Here is a 25,963-nt window from a genome sequence, read left to right on the forward strand (position 1 = left end):
GCTTTTTTGTCCTTCTTCCACAGAATTTTGAGCTAGAGACCCATGAATGTCATCTCTCGCACCACCCCCCTCATATAACAGATGATAAAACTGAGATAGGGAGCTGAAATCAGTTGAAAAATCGAGTCATTTATTACAAGTGATATAACAAAAAGAGAAATCAACTTGGAGTTAGAGAACCTAGGTTCAAATCCTAGCTTTGGTCCTTATGATCTGTGTAACCTTAGGTGATCACTCTTTCTGATTCTCTCTATATGTACTCATCTGTTAATGAGAAGGGTAGACTGGATTGCCTCTGAAGACCCTTTAAAACCACTGCTCCTAGTAAGAGATGGAAATTGACCTTAGGCTTTCTACTCCAACCCAGTGGTATCATGGATAGACCATTAGCTTTGCCATCATAGAAACTGGATTCAAATCCTGACTCCACTCTGCCTGTGTGAACTTAAGCAAATCTCCTCACCTCTCTAACCTCAGTTTCTACATGTGTAAAATAAGGGGATTAGACTATATGATCTCTAAGAAGCCTTTCAGAAAAAAAAATCTTTTCTGAGAGCCCAAAATGAATGTTCCCTGTTCCCTGAAAAAAGTAGATGCTCTCTCAATGGCCAATTCCTACAGTCATTGGCTCCTTAAATTTCTCTTTCTTACTTTCAAGGTCTCCTCCCAAAGACCATTCTCAGCTTGTTAATTTAAAGAGCAGTCATTTTCAAAGAAGTGAATCACATAATGGTCATTTCCATCTCTTTTGTGCTAAACATCACCAGAAAAAAGACTCAGTTTCAAATCAGTATTTGCCCAGAAAACTTAAACACACACGCGCACACACACACACACATTACCGACCAAGATCATTCTCCCTTTTCATGTTTCAGGATTTAAGTTAATAACAAAATGAGAGAAAGCAACAAGCAAACTAACAAACCCCTGATTGGAGGGGGTATCGTCAAACATTTAGAGACTGAAGAGACTAGAAATCAGTCAGTGTTTGTAGGCAAATAGTACCAAAATGACATCACTACATTGGGGTCAAAGTAGAGTGTATCTGGCAGTGGCTGATCAGACCATTATGAGCTCAGAAAACTCTACCACAGGTCGGGCACAAATACAGTTATCCCTTTCACATCATGACTTTCCCCATCAGAGTTTCGAGATATGGGTTGACATAAGAAATTAAATGGGAATTTTGGGAGCAGAAGCTTCAGAAGACACACAAAGGCCAGCAGACGAAGCCAAAGAAGTTTAGAAACTTAGAAGTGCAAAAAGTATATGTATAGTAGTGCATAAGATCAACATATTTTATCTTTTAATACTATAATAATTCAGACTTCTTTGGCACGAAAGGAGGCCAAAACGTTTTATACAGATTTTCCAGATTGTGGGGGACTCCTCCCTCCTGATCCCCAGATAACTATAGTCCATATGAAGGGCTAGAACAATGCCCCCTCCCTTTCCATTCCATTAGAATGGGCAGGACCTATTTTCATTTTTTTTTCTATTTGTTTCCTGAACTTTTAGAATGGTACCTAGCACATTTTAGACTCCTACTTAATGATTTTGGGCTTCATTTGGATCTAGAATAGAAAGGTGCTTCCAAAGCCATGCCATAAAATTCCTTCATTTTTTTTTCAGATGAGGTATGACACAGAGCAAGGAATTTTTGTCCAGGGTCCCTTAGGTAGCAAATGGCAAAGTCAGAATTCAAACTCAGTCCTTAAAAATCCTTGTTGAGACCTGTTGCCACAGAAGCAGAGGGGAAAGGTGGCCTTCAGGTTGTCTGGAGAAGCCCACAGACTGCTTTATGTTGTCCCTGGTAACAATCTGTTCTTGGAATCTTGTCAGTCACATCTGTGGTCAAGGTTCATATTGCATATTTTACTTGGGTGTTCAACAAAGCTCCGATATGTCTCGCCATCCATTGCGCAATGCCCGATTAAAATTCCTCCTTTCAGAAACTCCCACAGAAGGTGACAAATTGGGCCTCTAGTGCTTTTAAGCTAATTGCTCGGCTTAGCGGGTAACAAGCTGGCATGCTGGGAGCTGTGGAATAGCATTCTCTACAGAGTCTGCTTGGTATGATGCCTCGCTGAATGGACCCTGGCACTGTTGCAGCCATGCCATGGCCTCTCAAAGGACAGACCAATGTGGCCATTAATCATCATTCTACTTCTTTTAAGCAAGATGTTCATATATCTTATGCAACATGTTAGTAGGTTGAAATGCCAAGCTGTTATTTGCTAGAGATGGGGGTTGGGCAGGGATGAGGGAAGGAAAATTGCTAACAACAAGGTAGTAATTAGATTCGGTTTCTGATGACAGTTTTTCATCTTATGTTTTCTTACAGGCTGGGAAAAAGGAAAGGAGCAATGCCCTGAATATCGCAATAGATAACATGTGCAAAAAGACCAGAGACCTGCGTAGACAGGTGAGAGAAGGAAAAGGGCGAGGAGGGGAGATAAGAGGGATGACGGGGAAAACAGATCACATACATGCAGCCAACACATTTCTCTCTGGCTTTCCACCTAATTTAAGTAAAAGAAAACAGTCACAGGATTACAGATTTAGAGTTGGAAGAAATTTTAGAGCACATAACCCCCTCCTTTTACAGTTGAGGAAACTGAGGCCTATAGAAGGTAAGTCACTGGCCCAGGGTCCCAGAACTAGTAAGTATATGAGTCAGGAATTGAACCCAGGTTTTCTTGACTACTACCTGTCACACAATGTTGCCTCATGTGACTTAGGTATCTCAAAAAAAATCAAGGAATTTATTTTAAGCTATTTATCATGCCACTACTCATAATAGCACAATAACATTAAGAAAGAATCATAATTAGAATGGGAAGGGAACTCCATAGCCATCCCAGCCAACACACACATGAAAGGAATCATCTTTATAACATACAAGTAGATATCCAGTCTTTGCTGGAGCATCTCCAATGAAGAGGAACCCTGATCTAGGGCTGCCCATTCCAGTTTTGAATATCTGGAAATGTTAAGGAGTTGACCACTTCACCCCTGCTTCCAGTATCAAGCCTATATTTGCCTTTTGGATTGCAGAGTTAAAGGATCAGAGATATAGAGCTTCTGGAAGGGACCTCATAGGTTATTTAGTTCAACACTTTCTTTTTGCAGAGCAGAAAACTGAGGCTCAGAAACATTAAATGATTTGACCAGCATTATGCAGATACTCAGTCAAGCCCAGAACTCTCTCCTTTATGCCATATAGCCTTTTGAACTTACAGCCAACTCCCCTGGATTTGCCTTCTGGGACCAAGCAGCTGAACAAGACTGACCTTTCTTTCATATGAAAGACCTTCCAACACTGGAAAACAGTGCTTATGTTTCCTGAGAGTCTTTACTGGTCCTGGATTGACATCCTGAATGCCTTTAAGTGACCCTCATATGGCATGTACTCAAGGCCCTTCACTATCCTTATTGCCATCCTCTGGACATGCTCCAAATAATCAATGTCTTTCTTAGATTGTTCCAATTCTTCACATGTGGTATGACTAGGGAAGAGGACAAAGGGCTTATCATGTCCTTACTTCCATAAGCTATGTTTTCTTCATGCAGCCCAAGCTCATATCAACTTTTTGCTGTCATATCACATTGCTGATTCATATTGAGTTTTCAGTACAGTAAAATCCCTTGAACATTAAATACAAAAACAATAAGAAAGCAAAACAACCCAAGGTGTTTTCTAAAACGTCCCTTGCATTCTGTACTTGGGAAATTGATTTCTTGAACTCCTGTGTAAGTCTCTCCATTTATTCCTATTGAATTTCATCTCATTAGACTCAACCCCATATTCTAACCTATCAAGAGCTCTTTGAATCCCAACTCTGTTATCCAATGTATTAGCTTTATGTATCTTTAAATGTGATGAGTGTAATATCTGTGCCTTTATCCAAGTCATTGATAAAAATATTAGACAGCATAGGGCCAGAAACACATCCTTGGGATTCCTCACTGCTATCTCTTTCATATTGACATTGATTTATTAACAACTCTTCTGTGAAGTCAGATATTCAACCAGTTCTGAGACCATCTGCTTGCCTTATTGTCTAGTCAAATCTCTCTATATATACCAAGGGAGGGGAAACCTGTGGCCTTGAGGCCACACGTGACCCCCTTAAGGGCCACACTTGAGGATCTGGAGGGCCGCATGTGGCCTCAAGGCTGTAGGTTCCCCACCCCTTGTACATACCAACAATAAAATTGTAAATCATTTTATCAAATGTTTTCTCCAAACCCAGGTAATCTATATCTACAGTGTTGTTCTTATCTTCCAATTTAGTAACCGCATCAAAAAAGCAAATGGGTTTCAGTTAGCGTGGATATTTTTTGATGAGGTCATTTTCCTCTTTATAACTACTGCTTGTCTTCAGTAATAATAATTAATAATAATAATAAGCATTTATATATCACTTTAAGATTTACAAAGCATTTTGCAGATATTATCTCATTTAATCCTCACAAGAACGCCAAAAGATAGGCAGTTATAATTATCCCTATTGTATAGATGAGCTAACTGAAGTTGACAAGTTAAGAGATTTTCTCGGAAAATAGAGCTAATAAGTATCTGAGGGAGGATTTGAATTTCAGTCTTCCTAACTTCATCTAGCACTTTATATAGAATTATTCCCAGGAATATTTCTCAAAAAGCTCATCAACCACTTCATTCCTTTCAATAAAAGGAAATGGCCTTTCTTATGATACTGATATAGAAGAGAGACAAAGATGAAAGGTAGGTGGAAAACATGCAAGAACAAAGGAAGTATAACTAAGATTTCCATCAGCAAGCCTGTGGTGACTATGAGGGAGCTCTGTTTATCATTCTCTCCCCAGAAGAAATGGACTCCGAAGAAATACAATGGAACCTCTCAGATACAAAAGCTAAAGATAACAGTGAAGTTTTCTTCCGTGTGGGGAAGGAATAAGAGTTTGCAAAATGATTCCAATGAACAATTAGGAGAAAGAACCAAGCCTCAACATTTTACTTTCCATACCTTTACTCATTCCATCCTACCAGCCTCTCCTGGCTTTGTTTTGGTTATACTCCTCCATATCTCATTTCGTGCTTTCTTTTATCCAGTAAGAAATTTTAAAAAAAATATGTGGATCTGAGTGGACAGTTGGTTCAGTATGAGTCAACATCATCACAGGGGCCTCCCAAAACTGTTGTTATTCTAAGTTGTGTTGAGATGTATAAAATCCAGAATGAGAGCCTGTATATATTGTACTGGTCAGACCATACCTGGAGCCTTGTGTTTAGTTCTGGTGGTTATGTATTAGGAAGGCAACTGGCCAGGGTTGTGCTGGAGTCAGTAATTGAGAGCTGATTGTTAAATTTTTATTGTGAGCATTTACACTTCAGAAATTCCCAGTCACTATATTAGTATTATTATTATTGTTATTGTTATTTCGCTTTTTGGTGAGGTGATCGGGGTTAAGTGACTTGCCCAGGGTCACACAGCTAGTAAGTATCAAGTGTCTGAGACAAGATTTGAGCTCAGGTCCTCCTGACTCCAAGGCCAGAGCTCTATCCACTGTGCAACCTGGCTGCCCCTCCCAGTCACTATAAATCAGGCTTTTATTCATTGTTTTGTTTTGTTTTTATTGTCTAGACTGAAGATAGTGTCAGGAATGCAGATTTAACTTAAAAATGTGTGTTGGGTTTTTTTTTTTTTTGTTTCTGGAGAGTCAGGTTGTAATGCATATACCAGTGCACTGCTCTATTACTCTATAAACATGGGCTCAACAGGAGTGCAGTAGAAGCTTCAGAGAGGGAAGTCATCATGGCTCTGGAGGCCTGTTAACTGTAGGATGACAACCACCACAACCACAACAACCTGACACTTGCATAGAGCTTTAAGGTTTACAAAGTCCAAGGTGCATCCATCATCTCATGTAAGTTTCCCAGCACCCCTGGAATTAGCAAGCCAGAGGACAAGCCAGAGACAAGCCTTCAGAGGAGGGCAATTGGGACTGTAAGTCACCTGAGAATCAGTTGAAGGAACTGGGGTGTTTAACATAATGATGAAAAGATTTGATTTGGTGGGTGTCATTTCTGCCTTCAAATATTTGAATGGCTGTCATGTGGAAGGAGGATTAGATTTTTTTTGCTTGGCCCCCCAGGGTGCTAAGAAAGGATCAATGAAATGATATCTATTTAAGAGAGACAGAATTCAATTTAATATGAGTGGAGAAAAAACTTCCCCAAACCAGACTAAACCAAACCAACACCCAAATGACTTTGTAACAAGTGCAGCTGTTCACAGGTAGAATGGGCTGCTTTGGAAGGTAGATAATATTCTTTTACTGACTTGAAGGTCTTCAAGCAAAGATTGGAGAATTATTTCTTGGGAATGTTGTATAAGTTATTCCATTTAGGATGAAGGTTCAACTAAATGGCCTCTGAGATTCATTCTAAACTCTAAAATTTTGTAACTTTTGACATATGATTCAACCAGCCTCAGTCTCCCAATCTATCTTTCTTAAGTACGTATAAGTATTATATGTATTAGTGCAAGCAACCTCTATTCCCTTTGGTGGGTTCATGCAGCCCTGATCCAGTGGGACCATCCCGTGGGAGTCTTCCTCTGATTGCTCAAGAAGCTGCCTGGGCCCTTTGCTGACTCTATATCCTCCTCAAGTGTTCCATCCCTTCCAAGATACTGACTATAAAAATGTTATTTAAGACAGCAATGTGAGTCATTTCAACCCCTGTAACTCTTGGCGAAGTATATTCAGTTGTTTCTCAGAATCATCTTCCAAATCTTTATTCATTTCTCATGAGAGGAAAGCACTACCCATTCTTTCCATGATCTTTATATCTGTGCTGTTATATTAGTAACACTAGTATCATTTCATTGGGTGAAAGAAGAATAAAACCAATTCCCTCGCTGACTTCCTAAGCTTGCTGGAAAAAAATACTTGGTATACCTTGAAGTGATATAGACATTTCCATTATTACATCCCCTGCTCTTTCAGGTTTCCTCCCTGTGCGTCATCTGAGTCTTTCTTCACTAACCTTATCACAGAGAAGTTCATTTAGTTTTGATTCAAAGGACTAGAACAGATGATGAATTTATTGAGAGAAATTTCTGAAAGTAGTTCTATGAGAAAAAAGGAAAAGACATTAGTCATGAAGTGTGAAGCCTTGGGTTCAAATTCGTCTCTGCTATTGTTGTCTAGGTGACATGTCAAATCTCAGTTCCTCCATGTGTAAAAGAGGGGTTTGGACTAGGTACCCTCTATGTTCACTTTGAGCTCTAAAGGCAAGGACTTTAGTTCCACTTTGAGGACTGTTCTCTGTGTCACCATCACAGTCCCTGGGTGACTGTCCTTAGGTATTAGAAGAGAGAGTTTAGCTTTTGGAGTTAGACTCATTCAATCACTCAAAGAAGCACTCATTTTAAAATACAATTTTATCAGTCTTTTGTTTAAAGTCACTACTATTTTCCATTGCTTCCCCCTCAGCCCAGAAGAGTCATTCCTTATAATAAAGAATAATTAGTTAAAATAGTTCAGCAAAACTAACCAACCCATCCAAAAAGTCAGACGTTATATGCATTAACACCAATCCATGGTCTTGTACCTCTGTAAATAAGTGAAGGAGGTGCTCCCTCATATATTTTCTTTGGGGCCAAGCTTGATCATTATCATTTCAGTTTTAATTGTTTTGTTTCTTATATTCTATTTACATTGTGGTAGTCATTGTGTATATTGTTTTCTTGATTCTGCTTACTTTATTTTCCATCAATTCATACAAATCTTGCCATTATTCTCAGTCTTCAATATAGTCCTCATTTCATCTTATTTCATCAATAGATTATAGTTTGTTTAGCCATTCTTCATTTGATCAACATCTACTTTGCTTCCAAGCTCTTTGCTATGAGAAACAAAATGCTTACATAAATATTTTGGTGTATACAGTGTTCCTCTTTTTTTTTTTTTTTTTTGGTCATTCACGCTTTTCGGATGTAGTATACCTGCCAGTGAGATCTCTGTGTCAGAGTAAGAACACTTTAGTGACTTTCTTAGTGTAATGGTTAAACCAATTCCTAGTTCCACCCACAATGTATTTGTGCGCCCATCATTCCTCAGCTCTTGTAATGTAGGCTATTCCTGTCTTTTGTCGTCTTTGCCAATTGGCTGGTCATGAAGTGAAACCACCGGGGTATTTTGATTCCTCTATTACATTATTTTAGAACATTCTTTATGTTGTGTGATTGTTTCTTTTGAGAATTGTTTAATCATGTCTTCTTACCACATCTTTTGGAAAATGAATTCATGGAAAAATATTTGTTAAGTGCTTACTATGTGTAAAAAACTGTGCTTAGCATACTAAGCACTGGAGACTCCAAAAGAAAGACAGGACAGCCCCTATGCTCAAGGATTTCACATTCTAATAGGAGGCAACTACATATAGAAGAGAATTTAGTGACAGGCTAGATGGAGAGGCCAAGAGTTCTTTAAGGCGTCACAGCAAGTCAGATAGCAAAGCATCTTATTCAATGGCACTTCCATTGGTAAAACACTATTTCTAATATTTAAAAATTTGAAAGTATAATGGACTTTGATGATGAGAAGACATTATTTAGTAAGCTTATTTATCAAATGCCTGTTATGTGCCAAGTACTGTGCTAGGCATTGGTGGCACAAAGATAAAAATTAAATAAACCTTGTCCGCCGTAAGCTTACATTCTATTAAATGAAATAGCATGTGCGCACACGCACACACATATACACACATGTACACATACATAAAAATACTTATATGTACATATGAATATATATGTAGCTACATGTGGTTATAGTATATACAATCAATATGCAAAATAAATACTATGTCATTTTGGACACTGGCTCATATGGGGTAAGGATGTCAGGAAAGATTTCATGTAAAAGTGGTGCTTGATCCAGTTCTCAAAAGGAACAAGATATTCTAAGAGGCACATATGAGGAAGGAGAAAATACCTTGAAGGGATTCAGCCATTTCAGTGGTAAGTAGGTAGGAGTTGGAGTGTCATAGGTGAGAAACAGTGAGGAGGTTGGCTTTACCTGGAGACTATGGGAAAGGAAGTAATGAGCAAAATATCTGTAAATGTGCTTGGGGTCAGATTATGAAGGTCTTTGAATGCTAAACAGAGGGTGTTCTATTTGAAGTTAGAGGTGATATGCAGCCATGTGTGGTTATTAAGGGTGGGAATGATATGACCAGATTAGTACTTAAGAAAAGTCATTTTGGTACTTGAGTACAGAATGAATTAAGAGAGGTGAAAGACAAGCAAAGAAGCAATTTAGCAATGAAATGTACGTAGTGTTACAGAGTATAAAGGCCTGACGTAGAGTGCTGAACATGGAAGTCGTGAGGACAGATCAGTTGAGAAAGGTATTTGTAAACCTAGAGACTCCATGATTTGGCATCTAATTGGATGTGTGGGCTGAGGCAGAGTGAGACCTATGTGTGAATCCTACCTCTGTGCTGGTCACCTAGTCACTTTAACTTTTTCAGCCTCAGTTTCCACAAAGGGTACAAAAGGAGTCTTAATGCAGAATTCTTATGATGACTGTACTTCTTACTGATAAAGCACCATCAAAATGTAAGACTTTGTGGTCTTAGCCTCTTCTATTTCCTTGCTTCAACTTTCTGCTTGGTTACTTCTTCCATGCCCTTCCTCTAGCCAGCTATAGGCTGAGATTCTTTTGAGATTTGAAGGGAGATTTTTAAAGAAGGCAATTTCATTTGGAATAAATCTATATATATAAACACACATATGCACATATATATACACACAGACATACACATATATAATATATAAATATATATTTATATAAATATATCTTATAAAGCTATTCGTATGTGTATTCATATAAACACATTTGCAATGTATGTAGAATTATGCATATATGTATTATAGATAGATACATATATCCTTATATACATATTTGGGTAAATATGCATATGCATATATGTACATATACACATAGACATGTACATGTATATTGTTTATACGTGTTTGCTCTACTACCTTGTAATGTGGAAAAATAATTTCAATGAAAGCAATAAAAAGATTTTCTTAGAAAAATTCAAGAACTCAACAGTCTCATAGCTGTCAGAATTTCAAAGTACAAATGTGGGCAAAGATAAATGGCAAATACAACAAGATCTTGGTTAGAAGCCAAGGTTAGTGATGGAGCTGCTCAGCATCCCTTTTTCCTTGTTCTCATTGAATGAAGAATTCCCAACGGGCTTGGCATTAGGGATTAGATGCTTCTTCTTAGCTGTCATCCTTACCATCAAACATTGGTGAGAGGTGGGATGGGACAAAAGGAAGAACACTGGGATTGGAGTCAGTCTTTGTTGTTATTTTCTTGTTCAGTCATTTCAGTCCAATTCTTTGTGATCCCATTTGGGACTTTCTTTTCAAAGATACTAGAGTGGTTTGCCATTGTGTTCTCCAGCTCATTTTACAGATGAGGAAATGGAGGCAAACAGGGTGAAGTTACTTGCCAAGGGTCACATGGCTAGTGAGTATCTGAGGCCAGATTTTTAACTCAGGAAGAGTTCTTGACTCCAGGCCTGGTATTCTACCCACTGTGTGCCTCACTGCCCACAAGTCAGATTCAAATATCAACTCAGCTATTTCATAGCTTTACGATTGAGTATGAGTTTTGAAGTCAAAAGACCTGGACTTAAATCTCTTCTGATGGGACCTTGGATAATTAACTTGGCCTTCTTCCACTTTCACATCCTCAATGTGAAGGTGTTGGTCTAGATGCTCATTAAATTCCCTTATATCTTTATTTCCATGATTCTATGACCCTGGGGGAAGAAATGTCACCTCTCAGTCTCAGTTTCCTTATCTGTGAAATGGAGATAATAGTACTCACATTAAAATGTGAATGGAATGGAAAGATCACTGGGCTTGAAGTCAGAAGAAACTGAACTTTAATTACTGCCTCCCATACTTATAGATTGCATAAACATATACCAGTGATGTAGCCTCTCTGAGCCTCAGTTTCCTCATCTATGCAATGGGGAGTATAAAGGCCTGAGGTAGAGTGCTGAACATGGAAGTTGTGAGGACAGATCGGTTGAGAAAGGTATTTGTAAACCTAGAGACTCCATGATTTGGCATCTAATTGGATGTGTGGGCTGAGGCAGAGTGAGACCAATTCGTGAATCCTATCTCTGTGCTGGTCACCTAGTCACTTTACCTTTTTCAGCCTCAGTCTATCTCTCTGATAGTCGCCTACCAAGAATTAGACTTCAGTTATCCTGGTCTTTCCTTGCATTTCTTCTTTATTCTCATTCTCGTTCTCATTTATTCTCATTACAAATCATTTTATTGATAACTTTTGTTTTTCTATCACATATATTTCAAGACATGCCCTTTCCATAATCCCTGGTGAACCTTCTCTTGCAATAAAGTTTAAAAGGAAAATTTAAAAGGGAAAATAAAATCAACATAGCCGTTGGTATATTGATTGTGTCTGACAGCATATATAACACTCTGTGTCCATAGATCCCCATGTCTCCGGTGAAAGAAGAAAGTATATATTTCTTCAAAATCCAACTCAGATACCACTGTATCTGGCAAGCCTTCCCTGATGCACTATCAATAGCAATCTTTTCACTAAGATATTATGCAGATATTCATTTTATGTTTTGACTATTTCTAATTGTAGCTCTCTGAGACTATCTCTAATGGCTGTGCTAGGCTTCAAGCTTCTTGAGGTCAATGATCATGTCTTAGATAAACTTCGTCTACTCCCTGCTTTGCACATTTTTCTGAAACCAGCAGATTTGTAAAATAAATGTTTGTCTTTGTAAAAGAAAAGTGGTACAGAAGAAAAGATCATTGGTTTTATAAGCCAGCTGATCTGGGTACAAATCCTAACACTGTCCCTCCCTGTGGGATATCTGGCACTTGACCTCTCTGAGTATCAGTTTCCCATCCATAAAATAGAACTACTTAACTAGACAGGGTTATTGGGAACAAAGCATGTTTCAAACTTTAAAGTACTATATAAGTCTCCTCTCCCTCCTCCTCCTCTTTCTCTTCTTCCTCCTTCTTCTCTTTCCACTTCCCCTTTTCCTTTTCCTCTTCCTACTCTCCTCCTTCCTGTTCCTTTTTTATCTATTCTCCATTTACTCATCCTTGTTATATTTGTATATAAATTTTATTTTCTTTTACAATTCTAAACTTCTTACTGACCCAAAAACTTATCTTCTTTACAAATTTTCCCTTGATGAAATTATGTGCTTGAAGATCTTGGAACTCTGTAATCACGATGGCACCAAATTTGTGGGTAGCCCCAATACTGATGGATACCAGTTGGGGATAAATAAGCTGGGATGCAAGAAGATGGAAAAGGGATATTATCTAGGAAATGCATGACAAGGACAAAAGATGGCTTGTTCACCTGGGGAGACAGAGAGACAGTATCTGAGAAGTCCAAATGCCCATATTATTGTTATTCAATCATTCAGCCACGTCTGACTTTTCATGACCCCCTGGACCATACTGTCCATGAGGTTTTCTTGGGAAAGACACTACAGTAGCTTGTCTTTTCCTTCTGTAGTGGATAAAAGCAAATAGAAATTAAGTGACATACCCAGGGTCACATAGCTATTAAGTGTCTGATGCAGGATTTAATCTCAGGTCTTCCTGACTTCAGACACAGCACTCTATCCACTGAGCCACCTACCTACCCCTTAGCTGCCCATGTTAGTAGGAATTGAATATTAAGAAACCTTGGGAAAGCTTCCATACATTGAGTAGATCTGCTATGGGGGATTAATAGAGAGACATGCTGTGGATGAGAAGGAGTGGAGGATTTTTGATCTCTACCTTTAGAGGGGGAAACCAGCTCAGTAAAATATGAATCTATTAAACAGTTATCAGATTGTAACCTAATTGAAGTCAGGGGTTGTCTCATATTTGTCTTTGTAATGGAAAAGGTAATAATTATTTATGTAGTATCTACTGTGTATCAGACACTGTGCTAATCATTTTAAAAATATCTCATTTGATCTTCACAATAATTCTGAGACAGGCTCTGTTATTATCCTCATTTTACAGTTGAGTAAACTAAGGCAAATAGAAGTTAAGTCACTCGCCCCACTTACAGCCAGTAAGTGTCCGAAGTTGAACTTGAATTCAGGTCTTCCTGATTCCAGGCTCATTGCTCTGTTCAGTGCACCACCAGCTGCCTTAGTACCTAGCACAGTCCCTGATACAAAGTAGATGCTGAAATGATTTTTAAATTAAACTCTAGTCTCAGTTTCTTCTTTTGTAAAATGAAGAAATTGAAGTAGATGGTCTTTGGGGTCCCTTCCAACTCCAGATCTCTGATCTTATGAAATGTTATTTGGAAAGTCTGATAGGCAAAGAATTCCTTCACTCTGAGCCCTGAGTTTACTAGTTTTTTTGTTCTCAGAGACAAATTGAGTTTGCCTTGTTTTAAAACATCACTATGTATGTGTGCAGACACACAGATACGCACATATATGTATGTATGTATGTATATATGTATAAATAAAATTTGTAGACACATTTATTCATACTGTATGTAAATATTATATAGACATGTGTATTTGGATATAAAGAACATTTTATATATATATATACATATTATATATACATTTCTTTTGGAAGATGACTCTTTGTTTTTTAGGTAGAAATGGTTAAATTCAATGAGGAGGCTGTTCCCCGAGCCTTTTGGGGACTTTTATTATCATTGCCACTAACAGAGAAACTCTGATACTGTCCTACTTGATTCTCTTACTGAGCTCAACATTATATGAATAAAATGTATTTCATTTTTCTTGGGTGGGTTTAGAACTCAGCAAATATCTGTGGAGCTGGGTAATTGCCTGACTGTCACTTATGAGCTTACATGAAATCTAATTTAAAAGAACTAATTTGTAGCAGAATGTTCGACTTGTTTAATAATTTAAGCTAGGAGTGCAAGAACAATTAATGTAAATGGAGAAAATTGGACATCAGGCTCATTTATTATTCTCCTTGCTCTATTAATCTGTTATCAACTGGCATAATCGGTGATCTCAGTTGGTTTAATTACCATGAAGTCTACAATTTAGCTAATCAAAATTTATTGTCAGTTCCTCCAACAAGGTAGAAAACATTTTGTAATTTTGCAATTATGAAAATACATGATGTAGACTCATATGTACATAAGCGGGTAAACATTTTAATGCCAGGGATTTTTTTTTTTTGGCAAATAGTGATGCTCTACCTTACAATCTGACCTCTGAGTTAAGCATGATGAGGTGAAAAAATCCCTTTGAAAAGTACTCATATGGCTGGGGTAAGACTGAATTTATTGTCTTCTTCAGGGGATACGTGATAGCCTCACAGGAGGGTTTTGCATATTGCAGCTGTCCTTATTCTCATAGCATGGAGACTGCTTGCTGTAGGGAGGCAATGAGGTACAGCAGAAAGAGTAGTGGCCTCAGGCTCAGGACCCCTGGGTTCCAGGCCCAACACAAAAGATCCATCTAGATGACCCTGGATGGTTCATTTCATTTTTCTGGGATTCCATTTTTTCTCCTGTAAATGGGAATAATGATACTCATTATATCTATTATCCCAGTCTGTTGTGAGGGAAAATGTCCTTTCCCTCTATTGTATTTCACCTCCCTCTCTATGTTTTCACTTGGCCATCCCATCAGCTTTCATGGTTTCAATTATCATCTTTCTGGGGATGATTCTCAGATCTCCTTTTCTATCCCTAACCTCTTTCCCTCACATCTCAAACTGAATGTTCTGTACACATCTTAAACTCAACCCAGTATCTTCCCCCACAAAAAACTTGTCTTCTTTTGAACTTCCCTATCACTCTCAAAGATACCACCATCCTCTGAGCTATTTAGCTGCCATCTCAATAACTCACTCTGCCCCCTACTAGCCAAGCTATTGCTGAGGCCAGGTGCAACATCTCTCGGACAAGTTCTCTTTTCTCCTTTGACATTGCCACTACCCTGTGGTAGGCTAGGTATCACATCTGGACTGTTATAACAGCCTGCTGGTTCTCCTCCCTACCTTGTCTTTTATAAACCGCTCTAGCTCTTTCTCCATTCAACTGTCAGATTACTCTTCCTAAAGTACAGCTCTGACCATTTTACCTAGTGTCCTATCTCACCTCTATGATATAGGATAAGCACTTTAATAATTGATGGGAAAGCAAAGGAAAAAATAGTCCTTGCCTTCAAGGAGCTTACATTCATTCTGGGGAGAGGACATGTACACATAACTATAACTATACATGCATACATACATATATATACATATATATATATACACACACACATATACATATGCACACAAACCATTATTACAAGTTATTTACTTAATTTTTTCTCACTTGAGGAGATCAGGAAAACCTGAATGTAGAATATAACAATCTGAATTTTGAAGGAAAATAGGGATTTTAAGAGAGAGACATAAGGAGAAAATGCATTTTAGGGAGGACCGCCAATGCAAAAACCCAGACATGGGAGCTGTCCAAGGTCCTTTCCAGTTCTCCATCCAGTGATTCCTTTAATGTGACATTATAACTTGTGCAGTTTACAGAATGGAGTACAAACTAAAGCCTAACCAAAAGGGTGCTTTTTTCCTCTTACTGCAGCTTCGCAAGGCCATTATTGACCATGTGTCAGACTCTTTCTTGGACACAACAGTCCCGCTTCTGGTTCTCATTGAAGCAGCCAAGAATGGGAGGGAAAAGGAAATGAAAGAGTATGCTGCTATATTTCGTGAGCACACCAACCGTCTTGTGGAGGTAAGTTTCTGGGCTCTGCTTTGAGATAGATGCTGGGATGTGGGCAGCTGTTTTGTTTCATTGCAAGATCTCCTGGATGTGCCATTGATAGATAAGATGCTAACAAATAAAGGCATCTTATTGGATACCTTAAAAAGTTTGGAATATTCTTCAATAATTACCCTGCTTTCCTTAGAGAGCTTCTCATCCAACTCTCTTCTTTTCAAGATAAAGAAATTGAATTTAACCAACTTGCCCAAGGTCACACAACTATCTTGTAGAGGAAATAAAACTAGAACTTAGGTTAATGGACTCCTTTTCCTCTGGTTTCCCTACAACATTTATATCTAATATATAAATATATTATACACAGATAAAGGATAAAGGGGTAGAGTTGTGAATGCTTTCGTATTAAAAATCTCTCATAGAAGGGAGAAGTATTTGCAGTTGAGAAAATGATGTGACTAAAGGATTTTGTTGAGCAGAAAAAACAGTTTCACTGGCTATAAAAGAAATTTCCTTTCCTTTAAAGCAAGGTCCGTAACTTTCCTAGCTTATTTTACTTTTTTTTGGATGTGTAGGGTGACCAAATGGAAAGGACTCTGGACTAGGAGCCAGAATACTTGTGTTCAATCCTATCTTTACCATCTCCTAACTTTGTGACCCTGAACAAGTCATTTCTCTTCTCTTTGGCTTGGTACCCTAAGTTGGAAAAAAATAGAAGTATTGGAATAGATAATTAGCTAACAAATATTTCTAGTTAGGATATCCCTTTATAATATAAAAAAATAGTGTCATGGGTTTCATTTATGATCATATTGCAGAAACACAGAATCTTAGATTGGAAGAGATCTTAGTGGTTATCTAGTCAACACATAACTCCAAGAGCATTTCTTCTAGAGCAGTCATGGTTTGAAGACTTTCCATGAAGGGGAGCTCACTATATCTGGAGGCAGTTGATTCCATTTAGCAATGAGTCTAATGGTTAGGAAGGCTTTTTATTGTAAATGGGTCTAAATTTGCCTCTGCAACTTGAGTAGTCATATTAATAACACATCTGTTGTTGCAAAAATGCATAGTGACAAAAGTCTTATGAATTCTGTGATATTTCCCATGAATTTCTGTTTTATTCATTACAACAGCATCTACGTATATCTGAAAGACAGTATACAAGAGAACTATTATTGCCTACAGAAGGGATATTGTCTTATTTATGCATTCTCAGACCCAATATAATAACTCTGTGTCCTTCCACTTACTCAGAGATCCCTGGCCCCCAGGTAGGCAATCCACTTAGATGCTCCTCATGTTCCCTTCCAGGTGTAAATTTCTTGTGACTTTATAATCTGTGGACAATTTAAAAGAATAAAGTCACAAACATTAGTGTTTTTGAAAAAATCCCTTTATTCTTGATAAATCCAGAAAGAAGAAATAACATTCATTACCTTAAGAAATATAAATATAGGAGAGAACAGATATGATTGAAACAGAGGCTCTTCTGCCATTCATCTTTGATGTCTTAAGAAAGAAAATGAAAAAGAAATTGTAGATGGGATGTTGATCTCTTCTGGAAATGCTGTTTTTGAAAGGAGCTGTCTAACCAAAGCACTATAGAAAATAATCACTAATTTACTCCAGACATTGAGGCAGATGTGTCCATAACAAAATCCTGGGGAGTAGGAGTTATTCATGGTCTCTTTTTCAGAGAACAGTGCAATTGCCTTTATAAAAGAAAGTCACCTCCAACTCACACCTCCATCCCCTGCTTCTCCACATAGAACTTCCTAGACCAGTGATTTAACATAATGTTACAGAAACCCCTAGGTTTTAAACCACTTCCAGGGGTAGGGATGGAGGGTCTGCTCTTTTGAACACTTACTTTATAAGTTTTTATGCTTCTTCTGAGTTTGGCAGATGTTTGTAAAAATCAACAGATTCTTAATGTAAGATTCAGACAAAAATTAAAATGCAAGTTGTGTTTGTATGAGACATTTTGTTTTAGCAAATTATGACCACACAGCATCATGGGATTATAGGATCATCATTTTGGAGCTGCAAAGGGTCTTAGACATCACTTCCATTTTACAGTCAGAGAAACTGAGGACCAGAGAAGAAGTGACTTGTTCATTACTTAGCTAGTTAAGTGTCTGAGAGGAGAATGTGAACCTAAATCTTCCTGACTCCAAATGCTCTAACTGCTGCACCACAATCTTCAGAATTAGCTTGTTGTGGTTCAATCATTTTAATTGTATCTGACTCTGTGATCCCATTTGGAATTTTCTTGGCAACGATATTGAAGGGTTTTGCCATTTCCTTCCCCAGCTCATTTTACAGATGAGGAAACTGAGACAATTAGGGTTAAGTGACCTGTCCAGGGTCACACAGCTAGTAAGTGTCTGAGGACAGATTTGAATTCAGAAAGTCTTCTTGATATCAGGCTTGGTACGTTATCTTCTATGCCACCTAGCTGCCTCTCTTTAAAAGAAAAGACAAAGGTTATTATAGAAATGTTCCAGTTTCACTTAGATTTCTATTTAACTTGTACAAATGGATCTATGCTTTCATTCAAGTGAATTCCATCTGTGCTAATGCAAGTTCTGATACTTCCATGCTTTCTCATCCAGTGGGACTATTGCCTGTCTTTTCCTACACAGACAATCTAGCTTCTGATGTTTTTGTTCTTTTGTGGCTACCTGTGCATCTCACGGGCTATCTATCATCTGTTCTCCCTCATTGTTTTTATCGCATGACCCACTCAACTCATTGTCCATTTAGGGCTTGATGCTATGTTTGTTCTCGCTTGCAGTTCCATTCAGTTCACACATTTGTTAAGTACCTGTTATTCATAGACTTTCTGTTTGGTTCCTAAGATACAAAGACAAAGTGTGGCAAAAGTCACTATACTGAAAGAGTTTGTGTTTTACTGGATAAGAATGTCATGTACACCAGAGGTTCTCCCATTTCTTTTCATTCATAGCACAACATTATTCCTTTCCTTGAGGAATTGTGATACAGGAGGCTCATACACATATGAGTAATTTCAGATTTAAGTTATGGGGAAATTACACCTGTGATTGCATGTATAAAGTGCACACAGCCTGGGGCACATCTAGTAAAAGTTGCACAACATTAGCATGCCACTGCATGCCCTTTGATAGCCACTGATGTACACATTGTTGTTGTTCAGTTATTTTTCAGTCATATCTGAGTCTTTGTCACCCCATTTGAGGTTTTCTTGGCAAGTATATTGGAAAGATTTGCCCTTTCTTTTTCCAGCTCATTTACAGATGAAGAAACCTGAGGCAAACAGGGTTAAGTGACTTGTCCAGGGTCACATAGCTAGTAAGTGTGTCTGAGGGCAGATTTGAACTGAGGAAGATGAGTCTCCCTGACTCCAGACTTAGTACGCCATACACTATGCCCCCCCCAGTTGCTCCCACATTGTTATGTACACAGTAGGTGATTAAAAAGCATGTACGAAGTCAACAAAAAGTAATTGAAGGTTGTGTGAATGCTCATAGTTAGGAGGACCAGGAATGGCTTTATTTAGAAGATGGCATTGGATTTGAGACTTGGAATTGATCTAGAGATTGTAAAAGACACAGGTAAGGTGGTAGGATGTCTCAGATATAGTAGACAGCATGTACAGAGGCATGAATAGAGCAATGAGATGTTACATGAAAAGAAGCACAACTAAGCTACTGTGGCTTGAATGTACAATGCATGGGGAATAGTGGGAAATAACTAGAAAGGGAGATAGGAACCATGTCTTGCCAGGAGATAAATGCCAAAGAAAGCATTCTGGATTTTGTTTTAAAGCAAGAGGGAGCCTCTGAAATTTTTGTTTTGTTTTGTTTTGTTTTGTTTTTTGAGCAGAGGAGTAACATGTTTAATCTTTAGAAATATCAATTAGGCAGCTATAAAAAGGAGAGATGGGAGAAAAGAGAGATGGAAGTAGATAAAGAGATATGGAATAAGACTAATTCATAGGAAACTGAAACATTTCAGGCAACAGGGGTTTGAATATACAAGTCAATACTTATACCTAGAATGTATCTTACCATTGCCAGTTTGGTTACCTGAATTCCATCTGAGATGTTTCTGATCCATAATGGACAACCAGGGAAGCATTAATGGATGACTACTTTAATGGAGATTTCACCTCTCAGGATCACTGAAAGGACTCTACAATTCACCACTAGGAATCCAGACCTCTCTCTTCCTCATCAGACCTGATCATTTAGTGACTGTCCAAGAGAAATGCCCTGATAGTTTTATTTAGTGGGCTGTCCATTCAACTGCATGCCATCGAGATGTGGGAAAGAGGTATTCTATGCTGATTTGGGGGGAGGCAGTGAGTATACCTAGGCCAATCACTTTTTAATGCCCATCAATTTCCTTGAGGAGGACTGGTAGTATTCTAGAGATCAGTGAAGCCACCATACTAGTATGCACAAATATTCTTATTCATAGGATCTCATTCTTTATAAGGAATTCCCCCTCAATTGAAAAATTTCTTTAGGACATCAACTATAACATTTGCCCAATACCTTATCCCACACATACATCTCCTTAGTACTAATAAACAAAGGATTGCTAAGTTAAGTGAGATTTTTTTTAAAGAGGATAATGAATGAATGAATGAATGAAGAAAAAACTCACAATTATTAAGCTTTTACTTCATGCCAGGTGCAGTGCTAAGTAAAAGGGATATTTTTTTCTTTTTTTTTCCTTTTTTTTAAATAAAAGAGTTCTTTGTTTAAAGAGGGGAATAGGGGAATACAACATGCAAAAGAGAAAGCTGATCATGGGAGTAGATTTTATTCTGGTTTGTGGAGAAAGGGAAGGGAGAAGATGTATGGGTGACATCAAACAGATCATAAAACAGCCTGAGTTCATACCTGGCTGAGACATAAAACTGAAACCGGGTCCAGTGTCTAGGATCAGACAGTATATAGAGTGAACTAAATGGGTCAAGTTGTAGATACTTATTCTTCCATCAACTGGGTGACATCCCTAGGGCAGTCATCCCAAAGATGGGTAGATTAAATTTCAGAGGGACCAAATAGCACACATTTTGGAAGACCTGGGTACAGAGGTAAATATCTCAGGTCCATTAGGGAGGGCGCTGATCCAATTATGGAGAAACAGGTCAGACACAGCAGTAAGATGAAGAGATGGATTGGGTAGATGGCCAGATGATAAAACAGGTAACTGAACATCAAATTTAAGTGGAGTACTAAAAAGTTGGTTTTATAGCAACCCTAACCACACTAGTGAAGGGTCATAGCCATTGCAAGGAATCACTGAATTTTTGGACCCTAGAGCTTAAATTACTTCATCATAGTCAGTTAGGACAACATTTACCAAAAGTATATACACCACTACTAACATCTTAGCTTCCATCAATCAACAAGCATTTATTTACCGTTTTTAAAATTCGCAATAATCAGGAATTCAGGCACAGGGACTATGCTGTCTTCTTCTTTGTTCCCCACCCCCCAGGTCCCAGAAGATCCTATAGACATGGAAGATATACAATAAATGTTTTGGGTGAACATATGAATTTGAATGCCAGCCATATGTCACTATCACACAAAAATATTTGTTTGTGAAACTTTCTCTCATTTCATTTGGGGAAATATTGAAGGAAATATATATATATGTATACATATATATGTGTGTATATGTATATATGTATTATTTTGCTTGAAGAGAAGATTTTGGAAGAAACATTATCCCGATGATCAAAAATGTGATAGGCTGTCATAGGAAAAAAAAGTTTAGCTCTCTTCTGTTCCATATCAGAAGCCAGAAGTAGGATCTAGGAATGTGGTATAAAACAGCATATTTTGGTTCAGAATGAGGAAGAATGTCCTAACTTTTACAGTGGTTCAAAGAGGCATTGGGTTGCCTTTGTAGCAGGGATTTCACTATTAGTGTAAGAGAACAAGCAGAGGCTTATTGACCATTTGAAGTCCTTCTCCTTTGTAAGATTATCTGATTTCAGAAATCTTGCACTGCTGAGCTACTTCTAATTAGTTGTCACCTTATCTATAAAACTAAGAGGTTGAATTAAATTATTTCTATCCAATCCATTTATAGTCAACAAACATTTATTAAGCACCTTCTGTATGCCAGGCACTGTGTTACCCCTTCTAAGGTGCCAATACTAACATATCATGATTCCATACAATCCCTACTTTGCATATATAGCTCTTGAGCACAGTGTTTAAACAGCTATATGCTTAAGTAGCTCCTGCCTGGCAATACCTATAAACAATCTCAACTTAAATAAAACAAATTTCAGGCACTAATTCCTGTTCCAAACTTACCTCATAGGGAGGTTGGGAAAATTTAGCAATATCTTTAATGTGCTTTGTGTTCCTCTGAGAACTTCACTAGGGCTTCAAGGTGGCAATAAAACTATTAGGCATAAGAAAAGCATTGCATTTAGCTTGTGGAATTGTTTATTTTAATTACTATTATTTAATCTTCTCCTTAAATCTGCTCTTTTTAAAGAGGCCTTCCCATTATTTCAGAATCACATTGCAATTTGTGTTCAGTATATATTGAATTCAACTGTTGGAATTTCAGGCAAACAATGCAATCTCAGCTGCAGCCTATGAATTTTTTAATAGCAGTTGTCAATGGTAGTATTGGTATTGATGGAAAAAAGAAGATAATGAGCAAGATGAAGAAAAAGATTGTGCTAAAAAGAAGAAAAAGAATAATGAAAAGGATAATAAGATAGTGATGATGATGATGGTGGTGATGGTGGTGGTGGTGATGATGATGATGATGATGATGATGGCATGAACCCTCAAAGGTCTCCCTGAAACAAGAAACAGTGTAGTTACCCTAGTAGCCAGGGTAGGTTTCCTTGGTGTTTTGACTTACTCATCAAAATTTCATCTGTCTTGGAGAACCTTATTTTAGCAACTTCCAGGGGAGTCTTTTATCAGGAGGAAAAAGTGGGTGGACATTTAATTAGAATACTTCCCTCCATCCTACAAAACATATTGTTCCCACTTGCAGAATGGTGTGCCAGATTTAGAAAAGCCCACGTGGCAAAGAAAGATGACTTTAGATGAAAATCTTCCTGATTTCTAGAAGGCTTGCCCTTGATCCTTGATAGAAATCCTATGTAAGTTGCCTCACTAGCTTTGAATTTTCTTTCTGTGTCAACAGAGTGGAACATCACTTGCTAAGAAAAATAAAGTACCTCTCACTCTCTTAGACCCCCGGTCCTGTGTATACTTCCACATATATGCATTCTTTTTAATTCTCTGGAGTGGGGGTCATTCTTGACCAGCAAACATAAAGTATCACTGGAAAAAAAAACATACAAATAAATAAACAACAACAACAATGCAAAAGATTGGTGTTTGTTTCCTGGAGAATGTTGGGGTCATGCAAAGAACAGGGCAATTTCCCTGCAGGCAATATGTCCCACTGCCCTCCTCCTGTTCAGTTCTAGGCCTAACCTACTGTCTGCTTGCCGTGTCTGCTCACATTAGATGAACTGATGGAGGGTCATCCAAAGGGTAATAGAGAAACACATGGTGAGCATGGGCAGACCTCAATGCATAACACACAATGAATTATGCAGGAGATACAGTATAAAGGTTATTGTCAGAGAGATATAAAAACAAGAGAAATATGGGCCAGTCCCCATATACCAAGAGTGAAGGATAATAAAAAAGACGGCGTGATATATACATAATACTATGACATTTTGAAGATTGTGTGGACTCCTATTGGACAACAACAGAAGGACTTGGGCAAGAATCAAGCAGGCAGTAAATCACTAAACATGTATTAAGTATTTACTATGTGCCAGGCACTCTGCCAAGTGATGGAGAGCCTAAGAGAGACAAAAACAGGGTTACTTCCCTCAAAGAGCACACATTTTAATGAGGTATATAATAAGTAAACAAAAACGTCCATACAGAATATAAACAGTGTAAATGCAAGTAATCTCAGAGTGAGGGCATTAGGCAGAACTAGAAGGGAAGAATGCGCTATGATCTATATCATTGGCAGATGTATCAGTATTTATTAAAATTGCCCAACATACAGATCATTATCAATTTATGTATAGACATAACTATGATTTGTTTTCTGCTATTATTTTGAACAATTTTCCTTCTCTTTTGTTGAGAATATGATGTTTCGGTGAAGACAGGAAGAATTTTACCCTTAGTGATGCAGAACCCAGGTGTGATGGCCTTATCCCTGGGCAATGAGCTACTCTGACTAATAAATCTCTCTAACTATTGGTTGCTAAGATATAGAGATGGAGCTGTAATCTCATTATGTGGTTACTACCTCCACTAATGGTGACCCCATCCACGCTTTCTCATCCCATGTGCTTATCTGTGATCTCCCATAAATACTTCAAATGGCGTCTACCCAATATTCTAAAAAATTTCTTCTGAATCTTTTACTGCACTAATTTATACCTTTCCACTGATCGTAAGAGGCAAATTTAGGGTATCTACGGTTAGGAATGTTCCCATCACTGTGGAAGAAGGAGTAAAGTAGATAGCACAGAAAACCATTTTGTTGTTCTTGTTTTTATATTTCTTTTCTTTGTTTCTTGGCTTTCTTTCATTACAGGAATCATCATTGGATGATGATGAACCTTTCCACACTCAATTGCACTTTCACATATGGGTTGGACGAGGTGACTGCTAAGGTCTCTTCCAACTCTTAAAATTGGTGATGCTGGAGCTTGGGTAAAGACACTCATCTCATCACAGTGTGTCACCAGGCACATCCTTCAAGTCTTTCTAGTTTAGTTTCATTAGAGTTTTTACCCTGCCGGTTTCCAGGGTCACGTCAGTGTTAAGATGAGGGATGGAAATTAGGCCCATTGTTTGTGAGTTTTGAAAACCTAACAGAACTTTGAGTGAGACTTTTGAGTTTTCAGTTTCCTTCTTCCTATGGCAATAGTGGATGTCTGCCTTGTCAGAGCTCTATCTATTGGCTTTAGGAATTAAATACCTATAGAACTGAGAGCCAGGACACCTGAGTTCTTGTTATAGCCCTACCTTGATTTCACTTTTGCATACCTTCTCTAGTCTTTCATTCTGCTCTGCAAAATGAAAAGTTACACTAACCAGAGGCACTGTAGGGGAATATCGCACCATTCATGTGATATTGCCTGGATCCTGTGGATTGGTGCCCATTTATTCTTTGCTTGTATTTTGGACTCTAACAGATATTCATGTAGATGTTTTAATAATTTGGGATGTTTCACTCAAATCCAGCAATTATTATTTTTAAAGATTGCCCTTCTCCCTCACCTCATTTTCTCAGAATCATTCCTTTTTTTCAAGACTTAGCTTGTGCCAGCATCTTTAGAAGATGTTTCCTTGTGCCCCTGATGTGTTAGTCTTCCCCTTCCCCAAATCACCTGGTTTTTTTTAAATGTTGTCCATATACCTATTAATATACATGACATCTCCCCCAACTAGCCTGACAGCTCCTCGATGATGGATGTGACTTTACCTTCTGTCTTTGTACCCGCAGTGCCTGACACAGTGCCTAGCGTAGAGTGAGCACTTATTAAAGGTAGCCAGATTATTTTATTAATGTTCCCATCCCCAGAGACCACATTGGGAATAAAAAATTGGCAAATTAAAAAGAATGCAACCTTCCATCCCATCATCCTCCAATACAAACCATTGCAACTAATGCAAGAAACTGCAGAGAAATGACGATGAGCAATCGCTATGCCCAAAGACTACCTGATGCCATAATTTGGCACTAAGTTCTCACTGCACCACTATATAACTGTGTGATCTTGGGCTCGATGTGTCACAATTGCTTTCTCTTTAAAATCAAGGATTTAAAAAAATAAAATAAAATGAGGGATTTTCTAGAAATGATTTTCAACTTCCTTTTCAGTGGAGATATTCCATGATTCTGAGATGGCAAGCCCTATAGTCCAGTGGTCCCCTTGCTGGTCACCTTCATAGGCAGGGAAAATGCATTTATATTAAGGTTCCTGAGAATTAAGAGCTATTTAAGGGGGAAAGAAGATGGAATAAAAGAGGAAGGCCCATCCATGTAGTCAGGCAGGCCTGGATTGAAACAGGCCTCTGATGCATGCTATAACTGTGTAATCCTGGGCAAGTCCTGGAGCCTTTATGACTCAGTT

At 38.1% G+C, this 25,963-nt stretch overlaps 1 protein-coding gene across 1 annotated transcript in view; it reads left to right on the forward strand.

Annotated features, from left to right (window-relative positions):
* Positions 1-25,963, forward strand: part of CTNNA3 (catenin alpha 3) — a 1,857,428-nt gene that overhangs the window by 941,414 nt on the left and 890,051 nt on the right. Inside the window, exons 7-8 of the mRNA XM_027840655.1 lie at positions 2,345-2,425; positions 15,664-15,816. Coding sequence (XP_027696456.1) covers positions 2,345-2,425; positions 15,664-15,816 — 234 coding nt within the window. The remainder of the gene's footprint in view (positions 1-2,344; positions 2,426-15,663; positions 15,817-25,963) is intronic.

Source organism: Vombatus ursinus, unplaced genomic scaffold (genome assembly GCF_900497805.2).
Source record: "Vombatus ursinus unplaced genomic scaffold, bare-nosed wombat genome assembly UNPS02014847.1, whole genome shotgun sequence".
In the NCBI taxonomy this organism is placed as follows: domain Eukaryota; kingdom Metazoa; phylum Chordata; class Mammalia; order Diprotodontia; family Vombatidae; genus Vombatus; species Vombatus ursinus.